Genomic DNA, 16,431 nt, shown 5'->3' with positions numbered 1-16,431 from the left:
GGAGATGGACAAGGAGAGGGCAACTCTGTTGATTCTCCCAGTCCTCTCAGTGGCTTTCAATGCCATCACCCAAAGTATCCTTTTGGGATGCTTTATGAGGATGGGATTATGGGGCATTGTCCTGCAATGGGCCCACTTATTCCTAGAGGAACAGTATCAGAAGGTGGTGCTGGAGGACTACTGCTTGGTCCCATGGCTTTTGGCATTTGGGGTCCTATAAAGTGCCATTTTGACTATTCTTTAATGTCAACATGAAGCTGCTGTGAGAGGTCATCAAGCGATTTAAGAAGAAGTGTCAACAGTCTGCTGATGACATGTCTCTCTTCCTCTCATTTCCCAAGGAGGCAGTGGAAGTGACGAACCAGTGTTTGAAGTCAGTTCAGGAATGGAGTGAAGAAACGGAAACTTAATGTAGAGGTACTGTTGGACAGATGCCTTGGTCATCTGGGAGCAGATATTCAACTTGTTTTGAATGGAGTTGCACTCCCCTGAAGCAAAAGGGGGCTTGTGGGACACTCCTTGATCGGTTGCTTTCCTTGGATATATAAGTAGCAGTGGTGGTGAGGAGTGTCTTGGATTAACTTTGGCTGGTTCATCAGCTTCCTTGAGAAGATGGAGCTGCCCTCATTTTTCTTTGCCCTAGTTACTTCCAAACAGCATAACTGCAATGCTGTAAAAACAGCCCAGAAACTTCACTTGGTTCAAAATGCTGCTGCCAGCGGAGTCTCTAGTGCTCTAGAACTCTTGATCTTATCCCTTTGCTTCAGCTGCCCATTTGGTTCAAGCCTCATTTTAAAGTGCAGGAATTGGCCTTTAAATGGCTTAGGAACAGGTTACTTCAGAAACTACCTGCTCCTTCCTCGCTTTTGAGATCAGCCTCGGAGGTTGTGCTCTCCATCCAGTCCATACGTGGCATCTGGCAAGTGGGCAAGTGGGCATGAGAGATAGGCCTTCTTGGTGGTGGAACCACAACTGCAGAATTCCGTCCTGGTGGTGATTCATCAGGTTGCCTCTCTTTCCATCTTTTGGCAGATGGTAAAGACTTTTTATTACGTAAGCTAGCTTTTAAACAGTGACCTGCTGTTTTATGATGCTTTCACTGAAATATTAATACTGCTGCCTTTGAAGTGTTACCTTTATAGTTTTAATGGATGTATCATTGTATTTTCTTTTGTTATATTGTATATTCCTATTGTAAGCCACTTATATATAGGATATAAATCTTTACTATAAACAAAATGAGAGCCAGTGAGGTGTAGTTGTTAGAGTATTGGACTGGGATTTGGGAGATCTGGGTTCTAGTCCCCACTCAGCCATGAAGCTCACTGGGTGAGTTTGGGTCAGTCACTGACTCTCAGCCCAACCTTTAAAATTTTATTGTTTAAAATTGTTTATGGTGGGTTGTACATCGCCCAGAGTGGCTAGGTGACCAGTCAGATGGGCGATTAATAAATTTAATAAATAAATAAATAAATAAATAAAAACCTGCCTCACAGGGTTGTTGTGAAGATAAAAAGGAGGAAGAGGAGGACCATATAAGCCACCTGGGGTTCTTTGTAAGAGGAAAAGGGAGGATATAAATGTAATAATAAAATAAATAAAACGAGACAAAACATACCCATTTGTTTTGTCCCACAATCACTTGTTAAACAGGGTGTGAAGTTTTTTTTAGGCAATATAAAAACCTGTAAAACCCTCTTATCAGAAGTAAGAGTGCGTCGATGAGTGTACATGCCAAGAACAGCAGTTACTTTTTCAAACCTCAAGCTCAGCACAGGAATTTTTAAACATGGTTTTAACTATGCTGCTACAATTTTGGTTTTATAATTATTTTATGATTGTTTTATAGATATTTGTTTTTACTGTTTTGCTGCCCTAAGACTTCAGAGCTGAAGGGAAGCACACTCACTCATTCACTCATTTGTTACATTTCTGTATCATCGAACAGCCAAAGCTCGCTGGGCGGTTCACAAAAGCTAAAACCATAAAATGCATCAACATGATAAAACATAATTAACATAATATAAAACATAATTAACATAATATAAAACATAACATAATATAAAACTTTTAAAGGTTTAAAAGCTACAATAGAAAACTATTGCTAGCTGCAGTAAAAACACAACAACATATTTAAAAACAACAAAACTGAAGGACTAAAATGCCTGGGAGAACAAAAAGGTCTTACCTGGCGCTGAAAACACTACAACGCTGGCGCCAGGTGGGGAGGCCCTCTCCTTAATGGGCACTCACCCCACTTCATTTGGTGGTGGCACAGATAAAAACAGTACAAATAAATGGGCTGTGTCAACTAAAACATCTCATGTAGATAAAGCTTCAGTATGGTTTCATCTCCTTTACAAATTTGACTGTACTCTGGCCATTGCCATTGGCCAGGGGACCAAGGGTCACTGGAAGTTTCCACCACCACCACCCTCTCCCAGCAAGGGGAAGACTAGCCTGGCCTCACCCACCAGCCAGAGAGGACGCAGCTGCCGGGAGCGTGCTCCTCCCTCCTTGGCAGAAAGAACACTTTCTTGGCTCCAGCTGCCAGCTGCCCTGGGACGGAAGAAGTGAGGGGAAGCACATCTTGGCCTCTGCAAGAGGTCAGACACCAAGAGCCAGTGGGTCAATTGCAGGCAGCACCTCTATCCAAGCAAGGCCACCAGCAAAGGAAGATCAGCCTGGCCCCAACTGGATATAAATGTCAGTTTACAATTCATCACTTTGTTCTGGCGTTGTCAAATAAATCTAAGCTGACCCAAGAGCTAAGCTGATAGGGCAGGGCATAATTTCTTTCAATGGATAATACTAAATAAAGAATAATCTTAGCAGCGCTTCACTTCAGACAAGATGAGGGGAGTCTGCTCTTTTCCAAAAGCAGAAGCTGAAACCCAGCTTGGCCTGAATTTCTGCTGCCTCACATTTCCCTGGAACAAGCTGGCAGTACATCCTGCTGCAAGTTTGTTCTGCTTTCTGCTCTCGGTAGGCAGCGCCTTCTCCAGGAAGCCAGTGAATCTAGAAGTTTTTTATAGGGAGGAGTGTGACAGAATATTTCCTTCCTTCTAGAAAACATCTCCCAATTCAGGCCCTGGGTTCACAGAGTCAGAAAATAGAGTGTATTTTGTACGAAGTGAATAAAGTTAGGTGTCTACCGTCAAGGCAACCTTCATACCAACTGCACTAGCCCTGAGATGCCTCCTTCCAAGGCATCAAGACAGTCCTCCCTATGACCAAACCGCTTATGTCTCTCTGGCTAGAAGAAAACAATGTTTTTCCCCAAGAGGTACCTTTGCCCGTGATGCACACGTGCATCCCATTGCTACCACTTTCACAGGTTTTGCAAGTCTTTTAAGTGCTTCAAAATCCTGCATAACTTACTTGACCAGAAATGCAAGGAGCAGTACAAAAGAAATGAGGCACACATCTGAGGCACACATGAATGCCTCTTTCACAGTACCATCAACTCTCCTGATATATGAAGCTGCCTTATGCTGCATCAGACCATTGGTCCATTTTGCCCAATCTTGCCCGTTCTCACCAGCAGCAGAGGTCTATCCCAGCTCTGCCATTCTTCTTGGCTGAAGATGCCAAGGACTGAACCTGGAACCTTCTGCATGCAAGGCATACACGTGAGCAATGAGCTAAACCCCCTCCACTCTCCAGGTTGGCCATGCTGGCTGGGAATTATGGGAACTGCAGTCCAACACATCTGGAGGGCACCAGGTTGGGGAAGGCAGGCCTAAGTTGTTGTCTGTATCTAGCCTGTCATCATCAAATGATGCCTACGTTGTGCTCTTTCCGGCGCCAGGGGAAGACCTTTTTATTTCCCCAGGCATTTTGGTCTTTTAGCTCCGTTGTTTTAAATCTGTTATTGTATTTAAATCTTTGCATTGCTGCTATGTTTTATTGTGGTTTGTGCTTTGTATTTAGTTTTTTAGCTTTGTTATTTTAAATCTGCTATTGTATTTTAAATCTCTGCATTGCTGCTAGGTTTTATTCTGGTTGTACTTTTATACTGTAGTTTTAAGTGTTTATATTTTATACTGTATTTTATGCTGTATTTTGTGGTTTTAATTTTTGTGAACTGCCTAGAGAGCTTTGGCTATTGGGCAGTATAGATATGTAATAAATAGATAAATAAATAAATGCACATCTCTCCTCCTGCTCCTGTAACTCAGCATCATTCTTCCTCCAGCAGACTGGCTTTGAAATAGGGTAAAGTGGCTCTTGGCTTAATCAACCTTAATTTTCAATAAACAGGAGAGAAAAGCAGTATCTTTTTGTTCAGTCCCAAATCTGAAATTAAGAACTCCTTTATTAAAAAGGCCCATGAAGATGATATATAGAAAGTCCTTACCAGAAACAGAGCGATCATATTCATAGGGTCCCATTATAAAGTGAGGAAGAGAAATGACAAATCCAGCGAGGGAGACAAGGATGGCACCACAGCCGATGAAACGGGGCCTGTGGACTCTGCTGCCAAAATAACTCACAAAGATGATCAGCAACGTGTTTCCCACCTGGATAGTGAGATGAGAGTGTGAGAGACCTCTTAAAATGCTGGAGAAGCTGCATCCTTATGAAAGACAGAAGGAGAACAAAGATGCAAGCAGCAAAGATGGTACCTCATTGAAGGAGGCCACCAATCCGGATGTCTGGCTTGACAGTCCAAAACGCTTCTCAATGGTTGAAATGGTGCTTCGCATATAGCCAGATGTCAGCAGCTGAGCGAGCTGCAGAAACCCTTGACATACAACGAAGAACTGCAGAGATAAAAGTAATGAACAATCAAAATGGCACCTGTGATAATTAAGGCTATCCTGGAGCTCCTTGGAGAACATCTACATCCTTGCTCCTCAGTAGATAGTCTACCTGGGACATAACTGGTGCTTTCCATCCCACCTGCCCAGCCCCTGTCTCCCTCCCACTCCTCATCAATACCCTTGGCACTTTTCTTGGCTGTACCTGGTGAATAACCTGATTCATATCAGGGTAGATGCAGAGTTATAAATAAAATCACTAAATGTAAATATTTATGGTATTTCTATCCCACTTTGCTTCCCATCATGGAGCTCAAGGTGGCAAGCTTGTAAGAACTCTCCCATCCAGGCATTGACCACCAGACCCTGACCTGCTTGGTTGCTGCATCATGTGCCCTCAGCCCCATGCTTTGTGTTGCCTCTGGGCATACATGAGTACACCATGACTATATTAGGAGTCAAGCCATGAGGCTGGCCGGCCAGAACATTTAAGTGAAGAACTAACTGCTAGATGTTCAAGTCACTCAGTATCAACATAATCCCAGCCTTGCCAGAGCCAATCAGGTAAAAGCAATAGCAGTTCTTTCAGGGATGCTTGACCAGACCCATTCAGCATATGAAGCTGCCTTATACTAGACCAGATCACTAGCCAGGCGAGTCTAGTGTATTTTCTCCTCTGGCTGGCAGCACCTTACTAGAGTCTCAGACGGGGGGGGGGGGGTCTTGCTTCCAATCATCTTCACCACCAGAAGATCCTCCTGCAATCACAGAAAGGGCAGCATGCTTTCAGGATGCCTACCCCTTTGGTGAAAATTATACAGATTGGGCCATCTACCACATGCATCAGAGTGTCTCCTAAAAAAACAAAAAAGGCAACCCAGCAAAGAGTTGGGGGTGGCTGATATATTTTGTAAGATGTCATGCAACGCACACACACACGCACACATTTTTGGCTCAATCTGGGGCCAAACTAGACATGAGGTTGGAGATCCATGATTAGCACTTTCATATTGTTTGTATTTTATTTTTTACACATTGGTAAGGGAAATGGGGGGTTAACCCCTGCCCCTTGCACCATTTTCCCAATCTAAACCACCCCATGTTAGCTCTATAGAGGATAACATACACATAGCATAATTTCCTAGCTGTGTGTGGATGCTTATTAAGAAGGAAGGGAGAAAGAAAGGAAAGGGACATTTTGGTCACAGATCCCCTTCAGACATTACTTTTCACTGACACTGATTTTAAGACCTATCTCTTAAGATTAGAAAATGACATTGATTTAAGGCATTTATTGTTTTACTGTTTTACTGCTGTATTGTTTTCTTTTATTATGTATGCTGCCTTGGGTGGCTTCCACCCCTAAAGACAGCTTAAAAATAATTTTAAATAAAAATAAAATAAAAATAAATTATCAGATACACATCAATTTCATATCATTTACTTTCATGGGTTTTTAATTGTTGCTAATCACCAGTCTAGATGCCCTGGAAACGGCTGGGTTACTAAATACTGAAATAAAGCACATGCCACTGCCACTAGACAAGGACCTTGCGTGGAGGGTTCCATTCCCCCAACCACCAGGGGGGTGTTTCCACCAGCGATTCACTCTGAGCCGGCTGCATGTTGAGGTCAGTAGGGATAGATGACATCGTGGCCATCCAGCAGCCACCCTGGAGCTTATCAGGGAAAAACTGGATTTCCTGAGACTGCTTAAAGTCCGATTCTTTTCCTTAAGTTGGCTTCTCCCTGGTATAGCTGTTGTATGCCCCAACCCCCACATTGACCCCAGGTATGCGAGCCCTCTCCAGGGGTGTGCCTTTCACCGTGACCCCGGTCAAGGGGTGTTTCCTTCCATTGTGCTGAATGAGGCTTGCCCTCCGAATGACCACAGAAATTACAGAGAACCCTCTCAACTGGCATGGCACATTTTAAAGCCCAATTTCTTAAGTGCGATTAAGCATGATCTCGAGGATCCGATTAATTGCTTTAGGAAGTAACTACTTCACAGCTTCCTTATAGAGATCCTGTGCTGGGGGCTGGTTAAAATGGGGTCTCGTTTCTGCTAGGGATGTCTGAGAATTCCGCCAGGGACCCCAGTGAGGCCGGATTTCAAGAATCTGGCCCCATTGGGGTCCATGGTGGAACGGAGCACTCACCTCTGGCTCCCCTCGGAATCCATCCAGGTTGGCTCCCTCCCTGTGGCGATCCTGCAGAGCCAGCTGCTGGCTCCGCAATGCTGGTGATACGGTCGGCTACCATTCCGTGCCGTATCGCTGTGTTAAGTATCTGGATGCAAATGGCGCATTGGGTGCCATTTGCAGCTGCAAAGCTGGTGGATTAGCCTAAATGCAGCCGTAAATGGAGAGCAGTTGAGAGCGGGAGAGCAGTTGTTGCTAGACGCTAGGCGCCGACGCAGAGAGAGGCGTGAGGTGGAGGGCGCCGAGAGGAGGTTCTTAGCCTGCTTGGTGCTATGGGAATGGCTGTGTCCCGATGCCCCACGGGTATGGGTGAGAGCCTCCCCTCCTAGGCCCTAAGTTTCAGAGCTTTTCCCGCCCTTCTCTAAACGGGGACCAACTGCGTACATGGAGCTTAGGTTACTCTGTTGAGATACCCATTGCAGTTCCTTGCTTAGTCGCTGGCAATTAGCATCTGAAAGAGTCATTAGGTAGTAAAGGAATAAAGCTTGTAGAGAATCCCTTTTGTCTGTAGCTTGTTTTGGTAACTGGAGGGGGACTTTAAGAGGCAGCTAGGGTGCTCCTGACAACACATCCCAGTCACTTCCTCCTCCTGCTCCTCCTCAGAACTAGGGATGTACGAAACCCCCCTTACCTGGCTCCGCCAGGTTCCGCTGGGGGGGGGGGAGGTGCTCCATCCCTGGAGCACCATCACTCCTCCCAGAATCCTGGCTGGCCGGCTCCGCTCCGCAGGGATTCTGCAGAGCCGCTGGCCTGCTCCGCCAGTAGCCGGACATCCGGCCGCTGGCTAGCAGGGACGCAAATGGTGGCAGCTGTAGCCGCCGCCGTTTGCATCCCTGTAATCAGCTGTGATAGGCTACGTAAAGACTTACATAGCCTATCACGTCTGGCTTTAAAAAAAACACAACACGTACGCAAATGGCGGCTACGGCTGCCGCCATTTTTGTTCCTTATTTTTGGCCGTCTTAGTCTACATAAATATTTACGTAGACTAAGACGGCGAAAATAAGGGGGGACGCAAATAGCGTCTGCTACGCTATTGGCGTTCCCCTTATTTTCGCCGTCTTAGTCTACGTAAATATTTACGTAGACTAAGACGGCCAAAAATAAGGAATGCAAATGGCAGCGGCCGTAGCCGCCGCCATTTGTGTACACATTTTGTTTTTGTTTTTTTTAAAGCCAGATGTGATAGGCTATGTAAGTCTTTACGTAGCCTATCACGAATGGAGGGGGGGAACCAGACTGCAAATGGTGGCGGCGGCAGCCGGTCGGAAGACCAGGCGCTGCCGCAGCCGCCGCTGGAGCTACCGCCGCCCGGAACATCCGCCCCAGGTAAGTCTCATCCCGGGGGGGATCCGCGGGGGGCGGGGGGTGGCAGGCCGTTCCGCCACGGAGTTCGGGGGGCTGAATGCACTGGCATTTGGCCTCACCAAGTTCCGTGGTGGAATTCTCTGACATCCCTACTCAGAACTTCTAGTATTACAGTAATTTCCTTGATTCTGTAGCCACAAGATTTTCTCCTTGTCTGCAAGTGTTGCAGCAGCTGCCCACCTTGTTCAAGCCTCTGAAAATATTGTGTTAAGTTGTCCTTTACCTCTTTGTGTACCTCACTCAGTGGCAGCTCTTTTACTACAGACAAGGACTCAGTACCTATCTCAATTATTCCTCTCCAGGTATGATTTTTTTTTTTTTTTGGCTTCTCTCTAGCAGTCATATTACAGTGCAATGTTGTTCCACTCTAAGTCCTGCTTCTTTGCTGCCTGATCCTTCTGAAGCTATCCCTTATTATTGTTTGGAAATGGTTCAGCACCTTGCAAAGTCACATCCAGACTTGTCAGATGAGCCACTGACTAATGTAGATTGTGTGTATGTTGTAGATGGGTTTTGTCAAAGAAATGCTGAAGAGATACGTATGCTGTCTATACTTCCCATACTGTAACAGAACAAAATCTTTTGCCTAACTGTACTTCTGCTCAAGTGTCAGAACTTTTTGCCCTCTCTAGGGCTATTGCCTTATTCCTTTCAGCAATAAACCAGTCTCCCATGGCAACTTTTGAAGATGTTGCACAACTGATTTTGAGCAGGCCCAAATGGTGAAAAAGAAAAGTGGAGACTGGCTGGTTATCCTCAGTACACTGACCATTTGTGGCGCTCCTCGGATGGCTGCCTGGTAGCACCCATGGTCTTCTTCCCCACCTTGTAGTGGCAGATAAGAAAAGTAGAATCAATTAAGTCACTCCCCTAAGGAGTGAAGATGCCACAATGATTTAGATCAAGCAAGTTGCAAAAATGTGAATAATGTGTTTAATGTACGTGGTAACTTTGTTTTTGCTTAGCTTTAGAGAAGTGTTTTTATATCTGTATTTGTGCCTATGGTTCCTGCCACATGCGGGTGTGAGCTTGTTCCTCCTCTTAGTCATCAAATGACTGTCCTTTGGGTCAGCTAGACAGATTGCCCTATATGCTACCCAAAAGCTACAACAGCAGCAGCTTCTCCCATCTAAAGATCAAGATGCAATAACTATGTGTGACTGGCAATGGACAGTGAGTGTTGGCTAGGGACCATCTGTATTGTTATGTATTGGCTAATGTGTTTAATATAGAAGGGGAAGAATTGGAAGCAGTGACAGATTTTACTTTCTTGGGCTCCAAGATCACTGCAGACGGTGACTGTAGCCATGAAATTAAAAGACGCTTGCTCCTTGGGAGGAAAGCTATGGCAAACCTAGACAGCATAGTAAGAAGCAGAGACATCACCTTGCCGACAAAGGTCCATCTAATCAAAGCTATGGTTTTCCCAGTAGTAATGTATGGCTGTGAGAGCTGGACTATAAGGAAGGCTGAGCGCCGAAGAATTGATGCTTTCGAACTGTGGTGCTGGAGAAGACTCTTACGAGTCCCCTGGACTGCAAGAAGGTCAAATCAGTCAATCCTAAAGGAAATCAACCCTGAGTGCTCATTGGAAGGACAGATAATGAAGCTGAAGCTCAAATATTTTGGCCAGCTAATGCGAAGAGAAAACTCCCTGGAAAAGACCCTGATGCTGGGAAAGACTGAAGGCAAAAGGAGAAGGGGACAGCAGAGGATGAGATGGCTAGATAGCATCACCGATGCAATGAATATGAACCTGAGCACACTCCGGGAGAGTGCGCAGGACAGGAAGGCCTGGCGTGCTATGGTCCATGGGGTCACGAAGAGTTGGACACGACTGAACGACTGAAAAACAACAACAACAAATGTGTTTAAACATCTATTGTAGCTTAGGCTCATCCTTCTGTGTGTACCAGTAAGTGTTACCTCACAAAGAAGGGAATGCAAGCTAAACTGAATGTTTGTTGAAGGATACTCCACGTGCTAGAATGATGCTGTCAAGGTGGGAATGGGTTTTTAAAGTGGTCTAAGCAAGTGTAAACTTTTATTGAAAGTAGGGATGGCAGAGAATTCCGCCACGGATTTCAGTGAGGCCGAATGCACTGGCATTCGGCCCCCTGAAACCCATGGCGGAACGGCCTCCCACCCCCCAGCCCCCCGCGGAATCCTCCCCGGGACGAAGCTTACCTGGGGCGGATGTTCCGGCATTGGTGGCTCTGGCGGCGGCAGCTGGTCTCTCAGCTGGCTGCTGCGGCCACAAATGGCGGCCACCGTAGCAGCCACCATTTGCGTCCTGCCAGGCTGCCATGATAGGCTATGTAAGTAATACGTAAATACTTACATAGCCTATTACGGCAAAGAGCAGGGGCGCAAACGGCAGCCACTACGCCGTTTGCGCCGCTTCTCTTTCCGTGATAGGCTACATAAGTATTTACATAGCCTGTCATGGTAAAGACAGCCACGCAAATGGCGGCCACTACGCCATTTGCGTAGCTGACTTTGCCATGATAGGCTACGTAAATACTTACGTAGCCTATCACGGCAGCCAGGCAGGACGCAAATGGTGGCTGAAGCAGCCGGCCATGGCCAGAATTCCGGCTGCAGACGGCCCTGGCCGGTGGCTCTGCGGAGCCACCGCAGAGCAGAGCCGGCCCAGGGAGGATTCCGGGGGGAGGGACGGAGCGCCTCCCCCCCACCGCGAATCAAAGCTGCGAAAAGGTAAGTGACTTTCGTCCATCCCTAATTGAAAGTCACTGGCGGGATATATTTGTACACTGAGGTAACAGTGGATTTGAAATCCTATGTATTAAGCTTTATCCCATTGTATTGGTTATTGTTATTTTCTTGCTTTGACTATTTGCTTTGTATGTAGTCTAGCAAGCTTAATGATATATGATTTGTTTTAATTGTTAAATGAAATACTGCATATATAATCTGTGAAAATTCAAAGGGAGGAGTGTATTGGATTTGGTTTCGGAAGAATGGCAGGCAGTCAAGTGCGAATTTTCCGAGAATCATATGCCGTATTTAATGCCGTGTTTAATAGCACAAGTACACTGATTTGCTAGAAAGTTGGCAATTTTCATGATTTTAAAGTTCATTCTCATAGCTGTATTCACATACAGTGAAGGCCCTACTTTTTGCTACCAACAGAAGCTAAAACAATGCACAGTAATTACTCTTCACACTGTGTAACTTTTAATGGATAAGGGATGCTTCTTTCTGTACTATGAGAAATGTATTTTGCTGCCAAAGGAGAAAGATCTTGGGAAAGGGGGAAGCGAGCAGCATGTTCTTTCACACAAAAGACAGGCACAATTCAGAAAGACTGGTATGCTCCTGGATTTGGTGCAGTAGCCCAGCAATATTGCCTATCTTGCTCAATCGGCCTAGATCACGATGTGGGAAACACCTGTGTGGGTTGAGCAAGTATTTTATTATTTATTATTTAATTTATTAATCGCCCATCTGGCTGGTCACCCAGCCACTCTGGGCGATGTACAACATACAATAAAACAATAAAATTCTACAATAAAAACATTTTCTAAAATACCCTAACCCACCCCAAATGCCTGCCTGAACAGCCACGTTTTTAATGCACGACGGAAGCTCATTAAAGAGGGGGCATGACGGAGTTCCCTAGGGAGGGAGTTCCACAGAGTGGGGGCCACTACAGAAAAGGCCCTCTCCCTCGTCCCCACCAGTCTAGCTGTCCTGGCTGATGGGACAGAGAGAAGGCCATTCGAGGCTGAACTTGTTAAGCGGCCTGTCTGGTGCTGCTGGAGGCGCTCCTTAAGATAAGCTGGGCCGGAACCATATAGGGTTTTAAAGGTCAAAACCAACACCTTGAATGTGGCCTGGAAAACAACTGGTAACCAGTGCAACTCCTTCAGCACTGGAGTGATGTGATCTCGCTGGCGGCTGCCTTTAATCAGGCAAGCCGCCGCATTCTGTACCAGCTGCAGCTTCCGAACCGTCTTCAAGGGTTACCCCACGTAGAGCGCATTACAGTAGTCTAAACAAGAGGAGACCAGGGCATGTACTACCAATGGGAGCAGATGGTCGGGAAGGAAGGGGCGCAGCCGCCGTATCAGATGGAGTTGATACCTCGGTCTTGTCGGGGTTCAGCTTTAGCTTATTCCTCCCCATCCAGCCACTCACCATCTCCAGACATTTGGACAGGGATTCTATGGCCAACCTTGGTGAAGATTTGAATGAGAGGTAGAGCTGCGTGTCATCCACATATTGATGACACTGCACCCCAAACCTCCTGATGATAGCCCCCAGCGGCTTCACATAGATGTTAAATAGCATCGGGGAGAGGATGGAACCCTGTGGCACCCCACAAGTGAGTGGCCACGGGTCCGAAACCTCCTCTCCCAGTGCTACCCTCTGGTACCTGCCGGAGAGGAAGGACCGGAACCACCGCAATACGGTGTCTCCAATGCCCAACCCCTCCAGGCGGTCCAGGAGGATACCATGGTCAACGGTATCAAAAGCCGCCGAGAGGTTGAGGAGAACAAGGAAGGAGCATTCACTCCTATCCAGAGCCCTCCTCATATCATCTACCAAGGCGACCAAGGCCGTTTCTGTCCCATGCCCAAGCCTGAAGCCCGACTGAAATGGGTCTAGATAATCAGTTTCTTCCAAGTGTGCCTTCAACTGCACCGCCACCACCCGCTCAATCACCTTGCCCAAAAATGGCAGATTTGAGACTGGGCGAAAGTTGTTCAGAACTTGAGGATCCAAGGAGGGCTTCTTTAAGAGCGGTCTTATCACTGCCTCCTTGAGGGCTGATGGCATCACTCCCTCCTCAAGGGAGGTGTTCACCACCACCCTGATCCCCTCACCCAGTCTCTCTCTGCAGCCCATAATGAGCCACGATGGGCAAGGATCAAGTAATGAGGTGGTCGGCCTTACAGATGAAAGCACCTTGTCCACTTCATCAGGAGGAAGAAGCTGGAACCGATCCCACAAAACCGGTTTGCCACAGGCCGCCTCTTGATCACTAACTGTATCCACAGTGTGCAGAGTAACACACCTAATCTGATCAATTTTATCCACAGTGTGCAGAGTAACACACCTAATCTGATCAATTTTATCTGCAAAGTGCCTTGCCAAGGCCTCACAGGAGGCCTTAGAATGCTCCAGTGGTTCCGGAGCCACAGGACTGACCAGGCTCCGGACCACTTGGAACAGCCTCCTGGGACAGCACTCTGCAGACGCAATGGAGGCAGCATAATATTACTTTTTTGCTGCCTTCACCGCCACGTGATAGGCTGAAGATACAGCTCTAGCCCGTGTCTGATCGTCTTTGGAGCGAGACTTCCGCCACCGGCGCTCTAGCCGTCTCACCTCCTGTTTCAGAGCTCGTAACCATGGATTGAACCATGGTGCAGTCCGAGCCCTGTTCAGGGGGAGAGGGCATTTCGGAGCCACCTGATCTAATGCCCCAGTGATTGCGGCATTCCAGCCACCCACCAGGGTCTCAACCGAGTGGCCGTTGGCATGCCCCAGAGAATCCCCAAGCGCGTTCAGGAATCCATTTGGATCCATAGGACGCCTGCGGCCAACCATTTTAATGGGTCCTCCACCCCTGTGGAGGGGTTGTGGAACCGAGAAGTCCAACATCACCAGATAGTGATCTGACCATGACAAGGGGGTGGTGGATATACCCCCAACTTCCAGATCACTCCCCGCTTCTCCAGAAACAAACACAAGGTCTAGTGCATGACCGGCTACATGGGTGGGCCCAGTTAGAATATGGTGCAGCTCCCAGGAGGCCATGGTCTCCATGAAGTCCCGAGGTGCTCCTGTGAGGATGACCTCCGAATGTACGTTGAAGTCCCCCAACACCAATAAGTTAGGGGACTGTACACGCACATCAGAGACCACCTCCAGCACCTCGGCCAGGGAGTCAGTCGTGCAGCGGGGTGGACGGTACACGAGCAGAATCCCCATCCTCCCCTGTGGGGGCCGTTTGTAAATATTCAGATTGATTTTATCCAGATGCCAAAATGCTGTAATTACCAATATGGGCTTGTGACAGTTGACATGTTTTCCAAGTGGGTCAATTTACAGGCCAAGTCATGCAAGAACTGTGTAAAGACCTAAGAATCAAACAGAGTCTGCACTGCCCTTATCATCCGCAGTCAGCAGGTAGAGAGACAGAATGGAATCTTAAAGAATGAACTGTTAAAGTTGTGTGACGAGCTAGAGCTCAAATGGTCAGATGCACTGCCACGAGCTCTCATGAGCAACAACAGGGTTAATGGACTAAGCCTACATGAAATCCTCATGGTAAGGCCAATGAGGCTTACATGAAATCCTCATGGTAAGGCCAATGAGTCTCTCCATGTGCTAAAGAACTTTTTTTACTGACAAAACTGCATTAGAATATTACAAAGGACTGATGAAATGTGTTAAGGCCTTTCATTCGCAGGTCAAAGAAGCCTTGCTGGCTCCACCTGATTCAGGCCACTGTATCAGCCCAGGTGATGAGTTGTATATGTAAAAGTTTTCCAGAGGATGAACACTTTACAACCCTGGTGGAAAGGCCTGTGCCAAGTGATCCTAGTCACCAACACTGCTGTCAAGTGCCAAGGTCTCTCCAGGTGGGTCCACGCTTTCCACTGCTGAGATCTATCAACTCCAGTCAAGAGACAACAACAAGGGACAGAGACGGCAATCCCCAGGATGATCCAGGGAAACCTCCACAGAAGCAGACGACTTCAGAAGTGGACTGCTGTACCCAAGACTTATCAGGCTCCCGGAAGTACAACCTCAGGTCAAGGAGAAAGGAGAATTCTCAAAGGAGAATTATTGATGGACCACTTCCTGACCTGTATTGGGAAGGTTGGAGCAGCTGCCCCGCCTGGTTCCTGTTTGGACTTTTCCTGTTTGGACTTTTCCTGTTTCGACTTCTCCTTGTTTGAAAAATCTACTTTGTAGTTCTTTGGTGACCTCTGAGGGCCATAATAATGCCCTGCCACTCCACTCCTAAGAAACCAGTAAGGTTCTGCCCTGCTGGCAGAGTTGGCAAAGTCCAGCAATGAGCCTAGTGCCAGCTGGTGAATAAGTGATCATGAGACCGGAAGATGTCTTAATGATTTTGGACTTTCAGTAATAAAGGAACACTAGGAGGTTGGGATAAGGATCATGTTATAACTCTGGAAAACTTAGCAGCAAGGAATGTTAAATTGTCTAAATGGTGGATATATATGCACCTCCCAACCCAGTAGTTATTCCATGATAGGGTAATAAGAGTTACACCCTGTATAAAGACCACATCTAATGTTTCAGAATGGGTTAAGTCCCTGTCGAAGTGTCTTATTGTTGGTATTGTTATTCTCATAATTGTATATGTTGTTGTACACTGTTTTAAAGAGTTATTAAACTCAGCTATATAGATAGCTCTTTAAAAGAGTTTAAAGAGTTTTTAAAGAGTTATCTATATAGACTCTATCTTTGGAAGACAATCTTACTCGGTCACGAGTGATCGCCATGGTGATGATGTACACTGTTGATCTGTGCCTGTAAATAAGGACTAGCAAGTCCTTTCAAACTATGCCTGCCACCAAAATGAAGCTGTTGGTGATGAAAGAAATGGAAAGTGAGTGGAAAAGAAAAGACGAAGTTTTGAGACTTATGGTAATAAAGCCTAATGGTTGGCCAGAGGCCTTCCTGAAAGAGTAGGCCTTGGCCAAAAGGAGGGACTGAAGTGGAAAAATACCACTTGCATTGTTAGCATGGGAATGTGTTCCTGAGATGCCAAGAGTCATGCAGGATAGAGGATGGTGGCTGATTAACTTACTGCACATGAGTCACAATGCTTATCAGAGCCCTTGTCTCTGGAAACTGGAAAAACTGCCTGTAAGGAAGTTTTTTTCCGCTTGTTTACTTGTTTGTATAAATACTGAAGTCTGCTTTTGTTCTGGGTTCAGTCCCAAGAGGCCATGTTGGCAACTCTTGACTGCACCACACCTTGGTGTTCTGGTAATAAATATTGAACAAAAGTCGGTGTCTGTTCTCTGGCCGAGCCCAGCAGAAGGGTAAAATTCTGCAACAGAATTGGAGGCCATTTCACTGATGTCCTTAGG

At 46.6% G+C, this 16,431-nt stretch overlaps 1 protein-coding gene across 3 annotated transcripts in view; it reads right to left on the bottom strand.

Moving 5' to 3' along the window:
- Nucleotides 1–16,431, bottom strand: part of SLCO2B1 (solute carrier organic anion transporter family member 2B1) — a 90,878-nt gene that overhangs the window by 48,769 nt on the left and 25,678 nt on the right. For 2 of the 3 annotated variants that reach the window (XM_084841580.1, XM_084841581.1), the window contains exons 3-4: nt 4,629–4,766; nt 4,361–4,523 (exon numbers count right to left, since the gene is read on the bottom strand). In XM_084841580.1, the coding sequence (XP_084697706.1) occupies nt 4,361–4,523; nt 4,629–4,766 (301 nt within the window). Of the gene's footprint in view, nt 1–2,188; nt 2,442–4,360; nt 4,524–4,628; nt 4,767–16,431 lie in introns of those variants that run through there. The other variant, XM_084841582.1, reaches the window with a different exon arrangement.

The sequence above is a fragment of the Heloderma suspectum genome, chromosome 3 (genome assembly GCF_057233095.1).
Source record: "Heloderma suspectum isolate Gila_16-S chromosome 3, 16-S_ref, whole genome shotgun sequence".
NCBI classification, from domain to species: domain Eukaryota; kingdom Metazoa; phylum Chordata; class Lepidosauria; order Squamata; family Helodermatidae; genus Heloderma; species Heloderma suspectum.
This window is presented reverse-complemented; position numbering and strand designations above follow the sequence as displayed.